At 33.3% G+C, this 23,217-nt stretch overlaps 1 protein-coding gene across 2 annotated transcripts in view; it reads right to left on the bottom strand.

Annotated features, from left to right (window-relative positions):
- Window positions 1–23,217, bottom strand: part of LOC148949912 (cartilage oligomeric matrix protein-like) — a 334,413-nt gene that overhangs the window by 238,472 nt on the left and 72,724 nt on the right. For both annotated transcript variants that reach the window (XM_089091996.1, XM_089091995.1), the window contains exon 3: window positions 8,260–8,354. In XM_089091996.1, the coding sequence (XP_088948122.1) occupies window positions 8,260–8,354 (95 nt within the window). The remainder of the gene's footprint in view (window positions 1–8,259; window positions 8,355–23,217) is intronic.

Raw genomic sequence — 23,217 nt, 5'->3', positions numbered from 1 at the left:
TTATGGTATTTATTTAAGTACAAAAAGTAAAAGCATTTAAACGTATTTTATTTTCAGTAAAGTGCAAATTATGTACTGGTCTTGAGAAGGTACGGGGGTTATCAGCCCTACTAATGTTAATTTTTTCTTTTTTTGAGTTTGACTTGGCTATTTATTCTAATTACGTTCATTTTGAGTTTCATTTATTTATTATTAGTGATTTGTGGTAGTTATACGCTTCAACGATTACTTGACTTCATTTCTGCCCATTTTTGGCTTAATGGAACTTTTTGCTTTTCTTTGAAAAACTTGTTTTGTGGAAAAAGTTTTTATTAGATTAATTTCTATTCGTTTTTTATTGACATAATCATTTTCATGATTTTATATATATATATATATATATATATATATATATATATATATATATATATATATATATATATATATATATATATATATATATATATATATATATATATATATATATATATATATATATATATATATATATATATATATATATATATATATATATATATATATATATATATATATATATATATATATATATATATATATATATATATATATATATATATATATATATATATATATATATATATATATATATATATATATATATATATATATATATATATATATATATATATATATATATATATATATATATATATATATATATATATATATATATATATATATATACGGGAGAAACTTTTTCTCACCGTACAACCTACTGTTAAAGGTCTAACTTAATAATATAAGTTTTTCTTGAGATATTGCTTTGTCACCTTTTTAAAACTCCATAAGCTCATAATTTTTTTTTTTTTGTATTTATTTCAACATCCGCCTAAATATTTCTTATATTTGATTACTGAAGACATTGTTATATTCTCCTTGGACTATTGGTTACACATTGGCTATCTCACAATTTGAATCAACTGTGTTTGGCGAGAAGAAGATGTCAAGGAGGGGGAGAGGGCTATTTTCTCTCCATCACGCTTGACTCTTAAAATGGAACTAGAACTATAGATTTCCGATCAAATGAACCTCCTCTAAACTTTACACGACTACCCTTTCATACAAACCTTACCACCCGCGGCATAGCTTACTACCCTTACTCCCGTACTCTGGGTCAACCCCAAAGGCCGTGTTATGAGATCTTTGGACTATTTTTGGACACATGGTTATCTCAAAATTTACATTGGATGTATTTGGGGAAAATGTGACGTGGGCGGAGGGGAGGGGGTACAGCTGCCTCTCATAAATTTGACTCTTAAAAATGGCACTGAAACTTCAGATTTTCAATCCAATGAGCCCCCTCCAAAGTTTATACGACCACCATTTCCATAAAACCTTATATATCCTCGGGAAATAGCTTACAATCCTTGCCCTGATGTTTGGGGGTGGGTTCTCATCCTCAAATATATAATATCTTGACTTTTAAACTGCGCCAAACAAAATAACTATCTCGAAATTTTGATTGAAAGTGTTCGGGGAAGTGATTGACGTGGGGGAGGGGGTTGGGTTGGTTGCCCTCCATAAGCTCTTTTTGAAGTTTCTATGACACTACTTTCTGTAAGAAGTGCCCTGGCCTAAAAAATAAAACAAATAATATATTGTGCCCACATCGCTCTTTGCTTAGGCAGCGCTATCGCACTGCCTATGATATTTTGTCTTGAGATCTCAATTATACAACATTGAAAGTGCCGATTAGACCAGGTAAACGCCCCGCCCCCCCTAAAATTCAGCATATGACTGGCCATTTTCAGATTTCTAATAAATGTAGATTAACAGTACAATGTATGTTAATATTTGTTCCTAAAAGTCTCAGCAATTCTGGATTCGCTATCGATATAAAAGAGAAAATCTTTAAAATATGTTTTGTCTCCAGTAAAGCGCAAACAAGGTTTGGTCTTTAGAAGGCTATGAGATCATAAATTGTAAGTTGAACTTGATTATTTACTGCAATTAGATACAAGAGAACAAGTTTAAACGACAAAAGTAAAGAGCGAAGCAGTATCTTAAGCAGAGCCAAAAAATTTACTGAAATTATAATGAACAATAAACTAAAAGATAAGAGAAACTGATATTTGACTTAAAACAAAATGAAACAAATAATAAACTTATAACTAACAAAAAAAAAATGATATTCCACTCAAAACGAACGAAAATTACTAGATATATTGAAAAGGGAAGTCATGCCCTTTGTACTCAAATTACGGTTTAAAAAACAAACATTAAAATACATATATTAAAGTTAAAAGGAAACGGGTATTAGGCTTAATAATAAAAAAAACAGCAATGAACTTGTAATGTACCAAAAATAAAATGGATATTCAGTTCAAAGTCAAGGGGAACAGAAATTGAAAAATATATGAGCTGGGAAGTTGTCACCCTCTCGCCCTAATTATAGCACCTTTTTCTTGTTAATTATAATTTCAGTTGATTTTTTTGCTCTGCTAAAGGTATAAGTTCGCTATTTGCTTTTGCAAAAAAAAGTTTTTATATTTAATCTGTGTTCATGTTTAATTCATTCTAATAAAAAGAAAAGGTTGTTTTAGACTTTATTTGCTAATTCTCAACGTCTCTAATTACAAATTTAACTTAGAAAGAACTGTGCTATTCTTCCCTTCCCGCACGCGTTACTCACTGCTTGACAGGCAATGTCTAATTCCTTTCTAATTTCTTTCTAATATCTCCTTATTTTTGGTTTCATGTGATAGTTTATAGTACTTGTTTTCCTTTTAGGTTGGAACTAAGAGGAATTTCTGCCTTTTGATTAATTTATTATTGTGATTAAGAAACAAAATTAAAACTGTTACAGGTCTGGAAGCTACCGAGTAAATAACTATGTTCAAGGTCATTCAAAAAGAAAGTAAATGGCCATTTCATATTGTGCTTTCAGTTAGAAATGATCTTTATTTGGCTTGGATTATTTTGAAACACGGATCCGAAATTTACCTGTTTTGGGAAAGTTTCATCCCAATTATTAACTATGCAATTTTTCAGTCAACAATAGATTTTAATAATCAGCTTTAAAATTAATATATTTTGAATATTTAGATTCAGAATGAATGCCAAACTTTGCTGCTGCATATATTGTAATAAAACTTTGGTTTTCGAAGTTGTCTTTTCTACTGGCAAGAGTCACTCTTAGCTTAATGTTATATTGAAAACTGTCTATCTTAAACAGTGTGTTTTGTTTTTCAAAAACCTAACAACAAATGAATATAAATCTTTATGTTAATCCAGGTGATTTAAATATTCTAAAAACTCACAGTAATTTCTATTTGTGTTTTGTATTGTTGTAAATACAGAAGAAAGTATTTGTAATATATTTTGTTTTGACTAATGCGCTTGTCAAACTTTTTTATTTCACATAATGAATATTTCTCAAGTTTTATGTCTCTGGGGTAAAAATTATTTTATACTATTCTAATTTAATAGTTCTAAATAGTGATTTGGATTCATTCCAACATTCCCTGCAAGTTTAAATGAAATGACATTAGCTGTTTCTGGGATATTATGGAAACAACCTTCTGAAAACCAAAATGCACATTACAAGTTTTGATCGCATATTTGGACCCTTAGCCACTTAGATGTTGCAGACGCGCCTTTTTCTCACAACTTGGACGAAAATGATGTTTTGTTGATTTAGCTTAAAATATCCCTCAGCATGCAACGATATTTCATCTCATTACCCTTAGTCTATTCGGAAATGCCCAGGATCAAGCACATCCCCATTTTACAATGATAAATCCTGCATGTTAATAGCAGAAAAATTGGATCGTTTACTATTTTTCCTGGGAGTTATGTAGGCATGTTATCCCCGGAGGCATAGCTGCTAGATATTTGAACCATTTTTAATAAAATGGCTGTTTCAGATTTTTATAAGGTAATCTATAAAGGTAAGAGAAGAGGGTCTTGCTACCTTGCGTGCGTTTTTCATCATCCCTCTCATCATGATTTTAATATTCCAACTTAATACGCTTAGTCATTCATTAGGTATTGCTAATGTATCCTTTTAACAGCCCTCCTGCATATATTTTATTTTGATTTTGCTTGAGTTCCCCCTCAATGTTTTCTAAATACTTTACCTTTATACCTTTATCCTCTTTGGCGACTCAGGTTCAAAGAAGCCCCCTTTTCTCAATAATCAAACTTATGTGTAAGCAATGAGCAGTGTTGTGGGAAATAGTTTTAAAATGTAGTTAATTACAAATACAAAATATTCATACCATAAAGTAATTAATTTGTAAATGGAGATACATTGCCAAGGATGTGATTTGTTTTTAACTACAAATACGTATTTAAAATACAAATTTTTCTAGCAACAAAACATATTTTTCCAAAAGCGTAATGTTCATGATGAAATTTTTCATAAAATTCATTATCAAAGTTGGGACTTTGCCTTAACAAAAGAGGTTTCTCAAATTTCTTACCTCCAAGCTGACTCTGCTTCGCAGTGAAAACGGAAGTCCAAACACAAAAAAGGATTTTCTACTAGAGTAAACGATTGTATGGCAGTATTGAATTTTTGGAAACTTCTTCCAACGACTGGATATTCTTTCAAGGACTCAATCAAACGATTTTTATCGTCTATGAGCCTCAATAAGTGAACTTTCATGTTACAGCCAAAAGAAGAATCCGTGTTGATCCCAAAACAGTCACTGTTGAATGTAAAAAAGCCATAAGAATCTATCAACATTATTTTGGGGTAATCGGCATCACAATCAGTCAACTGATCGTCAGCTTTGGCGAGAAAAATATGCTTCATTTCATAACAAATCGCATCAATGTTTCGGTCGCGGATATTTCTCGGCATCCATCTACCCTTGAAAACAGTGTGGCTTCCACTAACTATTGCTAGCTCCTTAAAGCTAGGTTGACTTAGCTGCATTGTAAAAGCGTGTGCAAACCGATTTTCAAACAAATTAAGTTTGCTTCCATGAGAACTTGTGCGTGCTAGATCGTTTTTGTTTCATGGCAATCATTTTCTTTCTTAGTGCAATCAGCTTGGGCAACAGCGTTTCCAGAAAACAGTTCTTGTCCCCCTGTAGCATGTCAAGTACCCTGGCGATAGATTCAGGTACCTTTGGATACATTTCGAGAAACTCAAGCTCGATCGCTTTCAACATTGGTAGGTATCGTTTGGTGTAAACCTGCCCAATATGGTCTCCCACTTTGACAATCATTTTCACAGCATCATGTGAAGATTTCCACCAAGTTGCATCGGGAACAATCACCTGCTTTGACATTAAATCTTGGACTTTATCAGAGGCTTTCGAGCTCTGCCTCTTTGCATTTCACAGTGTTTGACACTTCTCCACTGAAGCATGGTACTGTTTTTATATGGCACATTTGACATGACTCTTTCACTATCTTAACTAACAACAAGATTCAGGGTATTGTTGACGTAACACTTTAGTTAAGTTTCATTTTTTCAGACCTTTTCTAAGGGTGTGGCTCGCACAACGCAAGTGAGGGGATAAGTACTATTAATCTCCAGATTCTTCTGTCTAATCTCACTATTTTGTCTGCAAGTCAAGCAAATTTCCGATTGAAATGATTACGGAGGTGTCATTTTCACTTTCAGGATCTACATTATCATCATTTCTTTCAGGTATAGTGTCAGTAAGGCTGATTGGATAATCATGTGTGGCTTTGACCCTTTGAAAGGTGATTGCAGCTGATCCTCGGCTAAGGTCATCGTTTTGCCAGTGTGCTGTATGGCCAATGTAGCTTTTATGATTTGAAGTCCATATATCTGCTGTAGTGCACACATAATCCCAGTCAGCAAATTTCTTCTTCAGATTTTTTATCCTCTTTAGGAACCACGGGTCTATACCAGTAGACAGGGTGTCTTATACATAATTCTTACATAAGGATTGAAGCCTTGCACAAGGTTTTTGAAAGGTTTTTCTCGACAATCACAAGAGGCTACATTTTTTCAATTATGTATTCCGCTTTGAGATCATCACTTCACCTCTGAGAAAGTTTGCTTGGCTTTTTCTTAAAGAAATCTCTGCTTGGAGCTCTTTTTCTAGGAAGCTGTCCTGTGATGGCTTCAGAATCAAAACTGCTGAAATACTCATGTTGACTTGAAGGTTTGACACCTATCCTGACTCTAACTTCTCTGACCATCAAGGGTGTCTGTGAAAACACGCTTTTTCTTTTCTTTTTTTTTCTCCTGGATCTCAAAATCATAAGCCAGTGATGGCTGAACACGCTTGAGATTGAAACATTTTCAGACACCTGCCACGACCTGATAAAGTAGAACATTGTACACAAACATTTTCTTTAAACGTGATCCTTAGCAAAACATGTTCTTTTTGCGGGATTAAATAAAAAAAACAAGTTATTTTAAATGAAAGTAAGGAGTGACATTAAAACTTAAAGCGAACAGAAATTATTCCGCATATGAAAGGGGCTGTCCCCTCCTCAACGTATCGCTCTTTACACTAATGTTTTTTATTGTTTTAGAAAATAAAGTTATGAGACCGAGTCAAACTTTAGCGTAAAGAGCGAGGTGTTGAGGAGGGAACAGCCCCTTTCTTATGCGTAATAATTTCTGTTTGTTTAAAGTTTTAATGTCACTCCTTACCTTCAGTTAAAAAAAACTTGTTTTTTTTATTGAATTTCTGAGCGTTTTTTAACTAATGCAGGTTTTGATTTTGGCTCACCATAAATGAATAATTAAAAGGAAATTTGTATATTAATTTTCCTTGTTTTTGGTTAAATGGCTTTCTCGGAAGTTATTTAATTTTATTTACGAACGTTTTTATTAGAAATAAATATATGTAACTTACAAATTAACATATGTAACGATCTACTATATTCGTATATTTTTATTACGTATATTAAGGGGTTATCCCCCTAGTCAATACCTCGTTATTTATGCTTAAGTTCAAATTTTTTCCAATTCCTTAAGAATGACCTCTTAATCACAAAGGCGGTTAATTAGAATAAATTGCTCCTATGAAAGTACTAAAAAAAACTTTAGTGTAAAGAGTGAGGTATTGACTTCGAGCTCTGCCTCTTTGCATTTCACAGTGTTTGACACTTCTCCACTGAAGCATGGTACTGTTTTTATATGGCACATTTGACATGACTCTTTCACTATCTTAACTAACAACAAGATTCAGGGTATTGTTGACGTAACACTTTAGTTAAGTTTCATTTTTTCAGACCTTTTCTAAGGGTGTGGCTCTCACAACGCAAGTGAGGGGATAAGTACTATTAATCTCCAGATTCTTCTGTCTAATCTCACTATTCTGTCTGCAAGTCAAGCAAATTTCCGACTGAAATGATTACGGAGGTGTCATTTTCACTTTCAGGATCTACATTATCATCATTTCTTTCAGGTATAGTGTCAGTAAGGCTGATTGGATAATCATGTGCGGCTTTGACCCTTTGAAAGGTGGTTGCAGCTGATCCTCGGCTAAGGTCATCGTTTTGCCAGTGTGCTGTATGGCCAATGTAGCTTTTATGATTTGAAGTCCATATATCTACTGTAGTGCACACATAATCCCAGTCAGCAAATTTCTTCTTCAGATTTTTTATCCTCTTTAGGAACCACAGGTCTATACGAGTAGACAGGGTGTCTGACACATAATTCTTACATAAGGATTGAAGCCTTGCACAAGATTTTTGAAAGGTTTTTCTCGACAATCACAAGAGGTTACATTTTTTCAATTATATAGTCTGCTTTGAGATCATCACTTCACCTCTGAGAAGGTTTGCTTGGCTTTTTCTTAAAGAAATCTCTGGGGCAAGGGGGCAAACTCAATCATATACGCAATAATTTCTGTTCGTTTTAAGTTTTGAAGTGCTCCTTACTTTCAGTTGAAAAACTTGTTTTTTTTTATTTCATTTCTTATCGTTTTTTTAAATAATGCTGGGAAATCTTGTGCCCCCTTCACAGCAATGTCCCTTCCCTCATTCTAATGCGCTGAATCTGTTGGTGTGATTTTCATTAAATTTCTATGACTTTCAGGTGTTGTTTCCCCCTTTTTTCTAAAATAAGGCAAATTTTCTCAGGCACGTAATTTTTGATGGGTAAAACTAAACTTAATGAAACTTATACATTTGAAATCAGCATAAAAAATTGATTCTATTGATGTATCTATAGGTATCAAAATTCTGGTTTTTAGAGTTTCGGTTACTATTGGGCCAGGTCGCTCCTTACTTACAGTTCGTTACCACGAACTGTTTGAAACACACTATACACAGCCAAGGTCAAAGTATTCTACGCACCTTACAATGGTATTTCAATTTTCCAAATGGGAGTTCACATTCGGCATTAACATGACACCATGTTAAATCAGGACATATACCAGAAGCATTACATCCTAAAAAAGAAATATTCAATTCATATTCTTGTGGTGCATAATTTGGGATTGATGAAGCTGCAGATACTGGAAATTTCCTAGTCTTCAGTATTATAACTTTTGCCAAATCAAAATTAGTACATCCAGGCAGCTAAAGCCTTCTCAAACCCGGAGCTGCTTTTTTCAGTTGCCTATATAGACTTTGTTTATTTTTCAATTCATCAATTTTCCCATATTTTGTCAAAGAAAGATATGGATAACCAGACACAGTAAAGCATTTTTAAGTAGTTGTTAGTGCTTTCTCATGTTCCCATGCTTTCTCCCAAAATCTTTAGCTATTTTTTTATATTTTTAACAAAATTCTTACTTTTTTTCAAGCCTCTCATGCCTATCACTGATACAAAACCTTGCCTACATGTCTAGAATAAATATAAATGATATTCCATATAAGGAATGGATGTTCTTCTTTTAACTGCGTCACGTTACACGACCCAGTGATTGAAAATTTCAAAAAAAAATCCTCCATCGCTATATTTCAGAATTTTTAAATTTTTAAATCATTCCTTAGAAAAGAAACATTGAGAGGCATTAATTTATGACTATGTTCTAGCATCAGAAAAGTAGAAAGAGCCGGTATGCCGTTGAAATGTAAAAAACTGTGAAAATCTAGAAAATATAGATGTGTTGTGTGAAATGTGTTCGCAAATGTGTTCATTCAACACAAATGTGTTGAATGAGGGGATAAACTGTTTAATATTTAATGTCAAAAGAGGGGATAACCTAAGATATCTAATTTTAATATTCCTCTTTGTTTTATTTGCAGTAGACTTCCCTTCTAGTCTCCACCTAGAGTTTTGATAGAGCCGTATAGTAACCACTGTTTTTTTTTGTTATTTTGTAGTTTAATTGTTGTTACACGTCTTTTGGTAGCAGCACTGTTAATCTTCTCTGAAATATATATTACCATATTGCAATATTGCTGGCTAAACAATGAAATGACGGCTTTATACGTCATATATTTGTTTTCAATTTTTTTTTTCACCTAGCTAGTTAAGACGGAAGAACATATTTTACACTTTACAGAAAAAAAAAATTATTGTTTTACTTTTGTTTCTTTAAAAAATCAAAAATTATTATGATTTTAAGGAATAAATATTAGCATATGTATCTCTATACTAAATTGACAATCCAAATTCATTTGTATTTTTTTTTTCTATAAAGTACAAATTATGTTCTGACCGTGAGAATGCATAGGGGTTCTGAGCCCTAATCATGTTAATTTCTGCTCGTTTGGAGTTTGACTTTGTTATTTATTGTAATATCTGTTCGTTTTGAATTTCATTTATTTATTGATCCTGATTTGTGGTAGTCTTTCGCCTGGTAGATTATTTAATTTCATTTTTGCTTATTTTTGGTTTAATGCAGTTCTTCATTTTGCCTTGAAAAACTTATATTATGGAGATTTTTTTTTATTTAATAAGTGTTAAAAGTAAATGGAGGGTCACCGGCCCTCCATTTTCTCCAAAGAAAATCTCCCACACCCTTTTCTCCAAAGATATCCAATAAAAATTTTTAGATAGCCATTTTGTTTAAGATAGTTAAAAGGTTCAATAATGATGCCCCTGGGAATTTCTCCCCCCGCCCCCCCCCCCTCCTCAAAGTTTTTGAAGTAGGGGATCTAAGTGAAGTACTTCACCTGTTGTTTACAAACAATATTTGTCATATGGTAAGGGGGACATGTTTGACCCTTGGTGTCCGTAAGGTCAAAATGTATTCAAGGGAAGTTTCCAGTGAATGTTGAGTGGAGTGCTGTGCGCTACTACTATGACAACTTTCTAAGACTATTACCAGAACTACTACTGCTGCAGGGTGTCAAAAGGGTACATTTCTGAAACGGCTTAGGGAATTAAGTTGGAACTTCTTTCAGGGAATGATTCGAGGGACAATCAACTAACTAAAATGCAATAGAGGCACGCTACTATTACTACAACTACTACTGCAACGACTAACACTACTATTACTCGTACTGCCACCACTGCAGCTGTGGTTTCGACTATTGCTTCTATTATCACTTCTACTAAAGCTTAAAAACTAACCTAAAAATTTATGGAAATGTTAAGGGGGACTTTTGACTAAATCAAAAAATACACTGTTTGCACACAAAACGTAAAAAATTGTATGGGCCGTATTTTTGGAAAGGGCAAGAAAATTAAGTTGTAACTTCCAGGGTGTGATAAGAAAGTCTTTTATTGACCAAAAGGCCTAATGTGCTATTACCTTTACCAACGGTAATGCTGCTACTTTTACTATTACTAGCATGATAACTACTACCATTATCACTACTATTACTACTACTACTACTCTTGATCCCAGTACTGGGATTACTAGTACTACTAAGACTAAGGTTGTGATAGTTAAGATTTAAGGCAATATTAAGGGGGAAGTTAAATCAGACAAAAACTCTATGTACCTGCAATATTTGCAAAAGTGTATATCTCACTAGTCACTTGGTGGTATTAAGTTAGGACTCTCAAGGAACGATGAGGGGGTGGATCAAATGACCACAGGGCAATTTGTGAATGTCGCTACTATCTCTGCTACTGCTACTAGTACTCCTGATAATGATAATAACACCGCACTTACTACCAGTACTATAGCTACTACTACTATTTCTGCGACTACTTTTGTTGGGACTTCTGCTGAGACTTTAGGTTATGAGTTGAAAATTGGATGAAATATTGAGCGGAAAGTTGAATTAAATCGAAACAAAACAGTGTACATTTAGATTTCGCAAATGGGTATCAGTTATATCTTTGAAAAGGGCCAGAGTATTAAGTTGAAATTTCCAGGGCGTGATAAGGGGTATGTTCAAATAACAAAAGTACAGTATGTGCATGCTACTACTGTTACCAATGTTACTGGTGCTTTTAATACTACTACTACTGACAAAACAGCTGTTACCGCTAATACATCTAAGCCCATTACTATAATTATTAATACTACTAAGGCGAAGGGTAAGAAGGTGAAAGTTTATATTGAGGTTTAAGTTCAACTAAACCAAAAACACTATGTGCATGTAGGTTGTCAAAAGGCACATCTCAAGAATTGCTTAGGGTATTAAATTTTGAGGGAATGATAGGAGTTATGCTCAATAGAACAAAAAGCAAAATTTGGATAGCATTGCTGCTACTAATACTGCTTTTACTACTGTTACTACTACTGCTACTACTAAGACAACAACTACTACTACTACTTCCACTCCCACTACTATGATTACTACTACTACTATTAAGACTAAGAGTATAAAGGTGAAATTTCCAGAAAAAAAAATGGGAGGGGAGTTGAATAAATAAAAACGCACTATATGCATATAGGTTGTACAACAGGCGTATCAGCAAAATTTTAGAAACTGCTTAGAATTTCAAGTTGAAACTTTCAAGAGGTGATTAGGGCGGTGTTCAAAGGACCAAAAGGTAATATTTGCAAAATAGCACTCAGCACTCTTACTATACTAGTGCTAGCGCTGTTACAACTACTACTAATGTCCCATAACTCAACTTTCTACAAAAAAAGAATGTCTCTTCACTTACAGAATAATGTAACAAATGTTTCTTTGTTTGACAAGGGACACAATATCACAACTAATGGATTATAAGCGTGATAGACTGTCGTCATAAATGACACAAAATATACAACGGCGTTAAATCAAAACATAACATTAAACTGGAAAATTAGCAGAACTCGTTCCGTAGAGGAGAGGGGCTGCCCCTTCCTCATCCCCAACATTCCATTCGTGGTCGTTGAAACTTTGGACTATGCTAATTTTGTTGGAAATTGAAAGGTCTAGCCTGTTTTTAATAGTTAAACATGATTGAAGATCAACCAGCCCCTATCCTGAAACTATTTTTCATTTATGGTCTTTTTGCTACCCCTTAAGATATGTGATCGATGTTTTGAGGTATCTTTTATGCAATTTCTCTGTGGTTACTCAATTTTGTGTGTAGGAAAGTTTCCAATCTAGGGGAATTATCCGGGAGGAATTTTACGTGGGGGGAATTTTACTGCGGAGGAATTTTTCGGGGGATGAAACGCCAGCTCTCAGCATAGCACACGAATTTTCCTTTGACAAGAAATAAAATATCTCCAGGGCATAACTTACAACCCTTGCCCTGAGGGCTGGGGGTATTTGTTATCCTCAAAGACATAATTTCAAGGCCTTTCTGATAGGCTGAACCAAATAGCTGTATTAAAATGTTGATTGGAAGGTTTTTAGGGAAATGATGGGCGTGATGGGGGGCATTTGTTCTCTGTTCACTTTCGACTAATAAAAAGGCACTAGTCCTCTCAATTTCCAATCAAATGAGCCTTGTTTGAAGCTCCTGCGACAAAACTTTCTATTAAACCTTGTATGTCCCAAGGGCATAAATTATGACCCTTGTCCCAAGGGCTACGGGAGGAGGGTTGTCATCCTCAAAGACATTATTTCCAGACCTTTCAACAACGTTGAACAAAATGGCCTCATCAAAATGTTTATCGGAAATGTTTTGGGAAATGATGGGCGTGGAGTGGATTCTCACTCCGATTACTCTCGACTATTAAAAGTGCAATAGCCCTCTCAATTTTGACTCGAGAGAGCCCTTTTTGAAGTTTTCATGACAACACTTTCTATAAAAATATTATTTGCCCCCACAGCATAACTTACAACCTTAGCCATGAGGGCTGTGAAGGGGTTGTCATCCTAAAAAACGTAATTTCCGGACCCTTCAACTACGTTCAACAAAATGGCTATATCAAAATGTTGAGCGCAAGTGTTTGGAGAAATGATAGACGTGGGGAGGGGAGGGGGGCATTTGCCCTCCGATTGCCTTTGACTATTAATAAAGGCACTAGCCCTCTCAATTTGCAATTGAATGTGTTCTTTATGAAGTTTCTACGACAACGCTGGAAAAGACCTAATTTCCAAAACTTTCAACTACGTTGAACAAAAAATCTATCTCAAAGTTTTGATTGGATATGTTTGGGGAAATCGTGGGCGTGAGAGGGGCGTTAGTTGCCCTGTGATCACTTTCGAATATTGAAAAGGTTCGTTCACTGGAATGTTTTATTTTAGTTTCGCTGACTATAACGTGTTTTATTTAAATTGTATTATGAAATAAACATGTATATTTATATATATATATATATATATATATATATATATATATATATATATATATATATATATATATATATATATATATATATATATATATATATATATATATATATATATATATATATATATATATATATATATATATATATATATATATATATATATATATATATATATATATATATATATATATATATATATATATATATATATATATATATATATGAGATAGCCATAAATATATGGCTATCTCAAAATTTTGATTGGATGTGTTTCCGAAAATAGTGGGCGTGAGAGGGGGGTTAGTTGCCCTCCAGTCACTTTCGACTATTACAAAGGATACATGCCCTTTCAATTTTTAATCAAAAACGCCCTTTTGAAGTTTCTAAGACAATGCTTTCTATGCAAACTTTATATGCCCCCAGGGCATAACTTACAGCCCTTGCGCTGAGGGCTGCGGGTGGATTGACATCACCAAAGACATAATTTCCGGACTTTTCAACTACGTTGAACAAAATAGCTGTCTCAAAATTTTTGTTGGATGTGTTTAGGGAAATGGTGGGCGTAACAGGGGTGTTAGTTTTCCTCCAATCACTTTTGACTATTAAAAAGAGCACAAGCCCTTTCAATTTCAATTTGAAGGCGCCCTTTTTGAAGTTCCTATAACAACGCTCTCTATAAAAACCTTTTCTGCTCCCAGGGCATAACTTAGAACCCTTGCCCTGAGGAGTGTGGGGGATTTAGCATCCTCAAAGACATAATATCGGGAACTTTCAACGACGTTGAAATAAATGGCTATCTCAAAATTTTGATTGGATGTGTTTGGGGAAATTGTGGTCGTGAGTTGACAGTTGCCCTCCAAACAGTTTCGACTAGCTTATCAAAAAGGGCACTTGCCCTTTAAATTTCCAATTGAATAAGTTCTTTTTGAAGTTTCTACAACAAGATTTTCTATATAAAAAAGCCTTATATGCCCCCAGGACATAACTTACAACCAATATCTTGAAGGCTGTGGGGGATGTCATCCTCAAAGAACTACTTTCTAGAACTTCCAACTACGTTGAAAAAATAGTTATCTCAAAATTTTGATTGGATGTGTTTGGGGTAATGGTGGCCGTGAGAAGGGGTCAGTTGCCCTCCAATCACGTTCCTCTATTAAAAAGGGCACTAGCCCTCTCAATGTCAAATGAAATGAGACCTTTTTGAAGTTAATACGAAAACCCTTTCTATAAAAACCTTATATCCCCCTTGGGAATACTTACAACCCTTGCCTTGAGGGGTTTGGGGGATTTGTTTTCCTCAAAGACATAATTTCCAGAACTTTCAACTACTTTGAAGAAAATACCTATCTCAAAATCTTAATTGGATGTGTTTGGGGGAACGGTGGGTGTGAGAGTCGGGTTAGTTGCTCTCCAATCACTTTCGACTATTAAAAAGGGCACTAGCCCTTTCAATTGAAAATCAAATCCGCTTTTTTTGAAGTTTTTATGACAATGCTTTCTATAAGAACCTTATATGGTCCTAGGGCATAACTTACAGCCCATGTCCTGAGGGCTCTGAGGGTTATCATCCTCAAAGAGCTAATTTCCAAAGTTTGTAACTACGTTGAACAAAATAGATATCTCAAAATATTGATTGCATGTGTTTGGGGAAATGGTGGTCGTAAGAGGAAGGTTAGTTGCCCTCCCATTAATTTCAATTTTTAAAAAGGGCATCGGTGCCTTTCAATTTCCAATCGAGTGAGTCCTTTTCGAAGTTTTATGACAACGCTCTCTATAAAAACCTTATATGCCCCCAGGGTATAACATACAATCCTTGCCCTGAAGGATGTAGGGGGAGCGTCATTCTCAGAGACATAATTTCTGGACCTTTAGACTACGTTGAACCAGATGGTTATCTCAAAATCTCGACTAGACACGTTTGGGGAAATGGTAGGCGTGAGAGGGCGGTTAGTTGCCCTCCAATCACTTTCAACTATTAAAAAGGTCACTGGCCATATAAATTTCCAATCGAATGAGCCTTCACCCACAACTTTACTTTACAACTTTTTTGTCCATCACAATATCAAGCAAGGTTCCGCCTCAGTTCAGATTTTTCCCCAAAGACATAAATTTAAAGTTCTCCTCCAAACTTTTTGTAGAAGTTAGAAAAAGTTATACATTGATCTTGAATATTTCACCATGACGATAAGGAGCTCCACTATAGTTCTGAGATTTTTCCCAAAGTCATAAGAAAACTCAAAGCTCTGTCCCAAATTTTAGCGTTCTGTTCTGTTCTAAATTTTTAAAGTTCTGTTCTAAATTTTTCCATGGAAGATAGGAAAAGTTATGCTATGATTGTGAATATTTTCCATAAAGACAAAAATTTCCATTTGAATTCTAATTTTATCTATGAGAAGAAACAAGTTATAGATCAATTCTATTTTTTCCAGAGAAAATAAAGATTTTTCACTTCAGTCAGAGTTTTCTGAAAGAGAGGAAAAAATTTAAAATACTGTTCCAAATTTTTCGTAGAAGATAGAACAAGTTATACTCTTATCGTGAAAAGTTAGCTCAATTCTGAATTTTACCTAAAAATCTACACTTCAATTCTAATTTCTCCAGAGTAAATAAAAAGCTTCCACTTCAGTCCTTAATTCCCCAAAGACATAAGAAATTAAAGTTTTATTCTAAATTTTTCCGTACAAGATAGAAAAAGTTATACAATAGTTTTGAATATTTTCCATGAAGTTAAAAAGTTCCACTTTAATTCTAAATTTCTCAACGAAGTGGAGGGAAGTTCAAGTTCTCTTCTGAACTTTCTCAATGAAAAACAAATTAGTTACAGATCAATTCTATTTTTTCCCAAGAATATAAAAAGGTTCAGCTTTAGTTCTGATTTTTCTCAAAGAGATGAAAAAATTTAAAGTACTGTTCGAAATTTATTATAGAAGATAGACAAAGTTATAAATTGATTGTGAAAAGTTAGTTTAATTTGGAATTACCAAAGAACTTACAGATCAATTCTATTTTTTTCAAGAAATAAAAAGGTTCCACTTCAGTTCTTAATTCCTCAAATGACATAAAAACTTCAAATTCTGTTCTAAATTTTTCTGTGGAAGATAGGAAGAGTTATACTATGATTGTGTATAATTTCCATGAAGACAAAAAGTTTCACTCTAATTCTAAATTTTATAATTTCACTTTCGAGTTTCCTAAAGGATATGAAAAAATTCAAGGTCCTATTCTGTATTTTGTTGCGTATACATCGATTCTGAATATTTCCTCCAAGACGATAAAGAGTTCGGCCTCAATTATATATTTTCTCAACGAAGTCAAAAAAACTTCCGGCCCTTTCCCAAATATTTCGTAGACAATAGAAAACAGTTATACTTTGATCGTGAATATTCGCCATGACGATAAGGAGCTACACTTTAATTCCGAGTTTTCTCGAAGAAGTGCAAAATGTTCAAGTTCTCTTCTGAATTTTCTTAAAGAAAAGAAAAAATTAGCTCAATTCTAAAATTTACCAAAGAAAATGAAAAAAAGCTTCCACTTCAGTTCTTATTTTCTCAAATACATAAAAAATAAACACGTGACACGCGCGCGCGTCACGCGCGTCGCATAAGACGTAAATAAGACGTACGCAAGCGTACGTAGGGTAACCTAACCTAACCGATGGTTTTGGTATTTCTGTGCAAAAATGTGGAATTTTGTGGTTATCTTAGTTTAGTATTGTCATCCATATCTATTGTCTCCCTCCTCGACACCTAGCTCTTTACGCTAAAGTTCGAATTCTGTCCGTTCCGTCTCCTTGGAAATTAAGAAACTTTAGAATTAAATTGAAACTTTTTATCTTCATGGAAAATATTCACAATCATAGTATAACGTTTCCTATCTTCTATGGAAAAATTTAGAAAAGAACTTCAAATTGTTTATGTCTTTGAGAAATTAAGAACTGAAGTGGAAGCTTTTTTTTCTTTGGTAAATTTCAGAATTGAGCTAACTTTTTCTCTTCTTTAAGAAAATTCAGAAGAGAACTTGAACATTTTGCACTTCTTCGAGAAAACTCGGAATTAAAGTGTAGCTTCTTATCGTCACGGCGAATATTCACGATCAAAGTATAACTTTTTTCTATCTTTTACGAAAAATTTCGAACATAACTTGAAGTTTTCTTCACTTCTTTGAGAAAATATACAACTAAAGCTGAACTTTTTCTCTTCTTGGAGGAAAAATTCAGAATCGATGTATCTAGGGTAAAATTTAGAACAGAACTTTAAATTTTTTCATCTCTTTGAGTAAAATTGAAGTGAAATTATAAAAATATAGAATTAGAGAGTAACTTCTTATCTCATGGAAAATATATAAAATCATAGTATAAATTTTCCTATCCTCTACGGAAAAATTTAGAACAGAACTTCAAATTCTTATGTCATTTGAGAAATTAAGAAGTGAAGTGGAGCCTTTTTATTTCTTGAAAAAATAGAAATTATCTGTAAGTTCTTTGGTAATTTCAAATTGAGCTACCTTTTCACAATCAATGTATAACTTTTTCTATCTTCTATGAAAAAATTTGGAACAGTACTTTCCATATCTTTGAGAAAAATCAGAACTGAAGCTGAACCTTTTTATATTCTTTGAAAAAAAATAGAATTGATCTGTAACTAGTTTCTTTTTCATTGAGCAAGTTCAGAAGAGAAATTGAACTTTCCCCCACTTCGTTGAGAAAATTTAGAATTAAAGTGGAACTTTTTATCTTCATGGAAAATATTCACAAATATGGCATAACTTTTTTATCTTCTACGGGAAAATTTAGAATAGAACTTTTATTTTTTATGTCTTTGGGGAATTAAGAACTGAAGAGGAAGCTTTTTATTTTCTCTGGAAAAAATAGAATTGATCTGTAACTTATTTCTTCTCATAGATAAAATTAGAATTAAAATGGAACTTTTTATTTTCATGGAAAATATTCACAATCATAGAATAACTTTTCCTATCTTTAATGCTAAAATTTAGAACAGCTTTAAATTTTCTTATGACTTAGGGAAAAAAATCTCAGAATTATTTTGGAGCTCCTTATCGTCATGGTGAAACATTCACGATCAATGTATAACTTTTTTATCTTCTACAAAAAATTTAAAGCTCTTGAGGAGCACTTTAAATTTGTGTCTTTTGGGAAAAATCTGAACTGAAGTGGAACCTTGCTTGATGTTGTGGTGGACAAAAAATTTGTAAAGTAAAGTTGTGGGTGAAAAGGATGAGTACTTCAACTTGTAACATTGGCTTAGAAGGGATATTAAGAAAGAACTTGTTCTGAAATAATAGAATAAAGTCTTTTGAAAAGTATTGCTTGGTGTTCGGGTATTCAAAAAGTAAAAAAGTAAAGTTGTGGGGGATAATCATGAGTAGGGCCTACTTCATCTTGTAAAATTGGTTTAGGGGGGACATTAAGAAAGGAACTTGTTCTGAAAAAATATAATAAAGCCTTTGAAAAGTGTTACTTGGTGTTGGAGTGTGCAAAAAGCCATAAAGTAAAGTTGTGGGAGAAAAGGATGAGTACTTCATGTTGCCAGATTAGTTTAGGAGGGGCATTACGAAAAGAACTTGTTCGGAAATAATATAATAAAGCCTTTTGAAAAGTATTACTTGGTGTTGGAGTATGCAAAAAGCCGTAAGGTAAAGTTGTTGGCGAAAAGGATGTGCGCTTAAACTTGTAAAATAAGTATAGAAGAGACATAACGAAAAGAACTTGTTCTGATAAGATATTTTAAGACCTTTTTAAAAAAATTGATCGGTGTTGGGGCGTGTAAAGGTCGCATTTTAAAGCTCTGGATGAAAAGGATGAGTACTTCAACTTGTAAAATTGGTTTAGGAGGGACATTAGGAAAGGACCTTGTTCTGAAAAAATATAATACAGCCTTTTGAATAGTACTACTTTGCTTTATAATGTGCAAAAAGACACAGAGAGAAGTTTTGTTTGAACATGATGAGAACTTCAAGTTCGGTGATTAGTTTAGTAAGGATATTGAAAAAGGAGGTTTTTCCGAAAAGATATAAAAAATTCTACAAAAAGAAATTAATCGTCTTTGAGGTGTTCAAAAGTCACAAAGCAAAGTTGTGGGTGAAAAGGATGAGTACTTCAAGTTGTAAGATGGGTTTAAGAGGGATATTAAGAAAAGAACTTGTTCTGAAAAAAAATAAAGCCTTTTGAATGTATTGCTAATTGTTGGGGTATTCAAAAAGTTGTAAAGTAAAGTTGTGGGTGAAAAGGATGAGTACTTCAACTTGTAAAATTGGTTTAGGAGGGAGATTAAGAAAAGAACTTGTTCTGAAATAATATAATAAAGCCTTTTGAAAGTATTGCTTGGTGTTGGGGTGTTCAAAAAGCCATAAAGTAAAGTTGTGGGTGAAAATGATGAGTACTTCAAGTTAAAGCCTTTGAAAAGTACTGCTTGGTGTTGGAGAATGCAAAAAGCCATAAAGTAAAGTTTTGGGTAAAAAGGGTGAGTACTTCAACTTGTAAAATTGGTTTAGGAGGGACATTAAGAAAAGAACTTGTTCTGAAATAATATAATAAAGCCTTTTGAAAAGTATTGCTTGTTGGGGTATTCAAAAAGCCATAAAGTAAAATTGCTTGGTGTTGGGATATTCAAAAAGCCATAAAATAAAGTTGTGGCTGAAAAGGATGAGTACTTCAAGTTTTCAAATTGGTTTAGGAGGGACATTAAGAAAAGAACTTGTTCTGAAAAATATAATAAAGCCTTTGAAAAGTATTGCTTGGTGTTTGGGTATGCAAAAAGCCATAAAGTAAAGTTGTGGGTGACAAGGGTGAGTACTTCAACTTGTAAAATTGGTTTAGGAGGGAAATTACGTACAGAACTAGTTCTGAAAAGATACAATAAAACCTTTTGAAAATATCTCTTGGTGTTGGGGTGTTCAAAAAGCGGTAAAGCAAAGTTTTGGGTGAAAAGGATGAGTACTTCAAGTTGTAAAATTGGTTTAGGAGGGACATTACGTTAGGAAGTTGTTGTGAAAAAATATAAAAAAGCAATTGAAAAGTATTTCTTGCTGTTAGAGTATGCAAAAAGCCATAAAGTAAGATTGTCGGTGAAAAGGATGAGTACTTCAACTTGTAAAATAGGTTCTAGAGGGACATTAAGAAAAGAACTTGTTCTGAAAAATATAATAAAGCCTTTTGAAAAGTATTGCTTGTTGTTAGGGTATGCAAAAAGCCGTAAGGTAAAGTTGTGGGTGAAAATGAATGAGTAATTCAACTTGTAAATTAGGTTTAGAATGGATATTAAGAAAGGACCTTGTTCTGAAATAATATAATAAAGCCGTTTGAAAAGTATTGCTTGGTGGGGTATTCAAAAGGCCATAATGTAAAGTTTTGCTTGATAAGGATGAGTACTTCAAGTTATAAAATACGTTTAGGAGGAACATTGTGTAAAGAACTTGTTCTGAAAAGATATAATAAAGCCTTTTGAAAAGTATTTCTTGATGTTTGGGCATATAAAAAAGTCGTAAAGTATTGTTGGGAGTGAAAAAGATGAGCACTTCAACTTATAAAATAAGTTTAGGAGGAATATTAAGAAGATAAATTGATCTGAAATGATATATTCGAGGGGAGCCAAAAAGTTGGATGGAGGGGGGGGGGCCTTCTGTGTCTCAAGCCCGCAAAAGAAAGTATTAGAAAAAAATGTGGGTGGGTGCAAAAAAGCTGGGTGGAGCCATTCTGTGTCTCAAGAACACAAAAAATATTAAAAATTGGGATGGGGGGGGGCAAAAAGTTGTTTAAAAAACCAACAAAGAGAAAAATCTCTAAAAAAAAACAAACAAACGAGACTGTGGTCAGTGGAGATAAAATAAAAAAACAGAAAAAAAACAACGCTGATTTTTCGCCTTTATAAAAAAATGGTTTATTAATAACTAAATAAAAAAAAGAAGAAAAAGATAAAAAAAAAACAAGATAAAACTAAAAACCAATAAAACCACCACCAAAAAAAACAACAAAAAAAAACAAAAATGTACAATCGGTGCAAACTAATCCACGTAGGGAAAATATGCTAATATAGAGTTACTTCATTGAGGACACCAGAGTAACTGATGAAAAATAAAAAAAAAACTGTAAATTACTTTGATTATTCAGTTGCGAAATAATCCTTTTGTTAGCTATTACTGAAGCAAATTTATTGCGCCGATTCTACATTTTTGTTTTTTTTGTTGTTTTTTTTGGTGGTGGTTTTATTGGTTTTTAGTTTTATCTTGTTTTTTTTTTATCTTGTTCTTCTTGTGTGTCTTTCGTGCTGAAGACGCCTTGTTTGTATACAGACAAAATATCTGCGTTGTTTTGTTTTTGTTGTTTTCTTTTCTCTCCTCTGGATTAAGTCTCGTGTGTTTGTTTTTTTTAGATATTTTTCTGTTTTTTAGTTTTTTATCATTGATGGTCAGTTCGGCTTAAGATATTTCAAAAAGTTGTTTGGAGGGAAGGACCCCTGGGGTTGGGGTAGGGGACCTTACAACACTGTTCAAATGGAACTTGTGTATTATAACGACCAATCATCCTCTAAAATGTCTCAAACTGTTTCGCCCAAATAATCCCTAAAATGTTGATTAATTTGTTTTCGCCCAATTAATCCCCTAAAAGGAATTTCTGCATGTTCCTTTGTTATGGTATCCTTTTGTGCTGTCACATTTGAAATTCCCAGGAAACCATTTCCCGCGTAAAATATATTCAATCTGTCTTAATCTCGTATGAATTTCTGAAAAAATCTAAGGTGTTTATAGTTACACTATTATGGCTTCGATAGAAAATTAATATTTATCTCTCAGACCTAAAGACCAGAGAAGCTATATTTAAAAATAGAATATTAATTTATCTCTCAGACCTAAAGACCAGAGAAGCCATATTTAAAAATGAAATCCCCTCATGATAGAATTCCCCGTCGATTATGCAAATCAATTTCCCAGATATCTAGTACCCTTCGATTATGTAATCAATTGCCCAGAAATCTAGTCCCCTTCGTGGATCAATAACATTGTACCTTTAGTATTCTCAGTGCGTTTGCGCATTTTTGCCCAGAGTATTTCCAAGCTCCCTGATTGACGTTGAAAAAGGTTTCATTGGTCTTGTCCCGTTAGACTCGATTATAGATGGCAGCACATGGTCCCCCCGTATGTAATTACCCATTCCTACTTTATGATTGGGTTCACCCCATAGTCAATACCTCACTCTTTAAGTCTAAGATTTTTTAATACTTTCATAAGAGCTATTTATTCTAATTAGTGGTGTTTGTGATTAAGGGGTCATTTTTAAAGAATTGGAACAAAATTCAAACTTTAGCGTAAAGATCGAGGTATTGAATAGGGAGCGAACTCCCTAAAATACATATTAAAAATATATAAATATAGAAGTTCGTTACGTAAGTTAATTCGTAAGTTGTGTATATTTATTACTAATAAAAACATTCGTAAATAAAATTAAACAACTTTCGAGAAAGCCATTTAACCAAATAAAAGTAAAAATAATATGTAAATTTTGTTTTAATTATTCATGTACGCTGAGCCAAAATCAAAACCAACAAAAATTCAAAAACGATCAAAAATTAAATTAAAAAAACTAGTTTTTTTAACTGAAAGTAAGGAGCGACATTAAAACGTATAACGAACAGAAACTATTCCGTATATGAAAGGGGCTGTCCCCTCTTCAACGCCTCCTTCTTTACGCTAAAGTTTTTTATTGTTTTAAAAA

The sequence above is a fragment of the Artemia sp. Qi Xiang Cuo genome, chromosome 7 (genome assembly GCF_049724085.1).
Source record: "Artemia sp. Qi Xiang Cuo chromosome 7, ASM4972408v1, whole genome shotgun sequence".
Taxonomy (NCBI): Eukaryota; Metazoa; Arthropoda; class Branchiopoda; order Anostraca; family Artemiidae; genus Artemia; species Artemia sp. Qi Xiang Cuo.
Note: the sequence above shows the minus strand (reverse complement) of the source record. Positions and strands in the feature narration are given on the sequence as shown.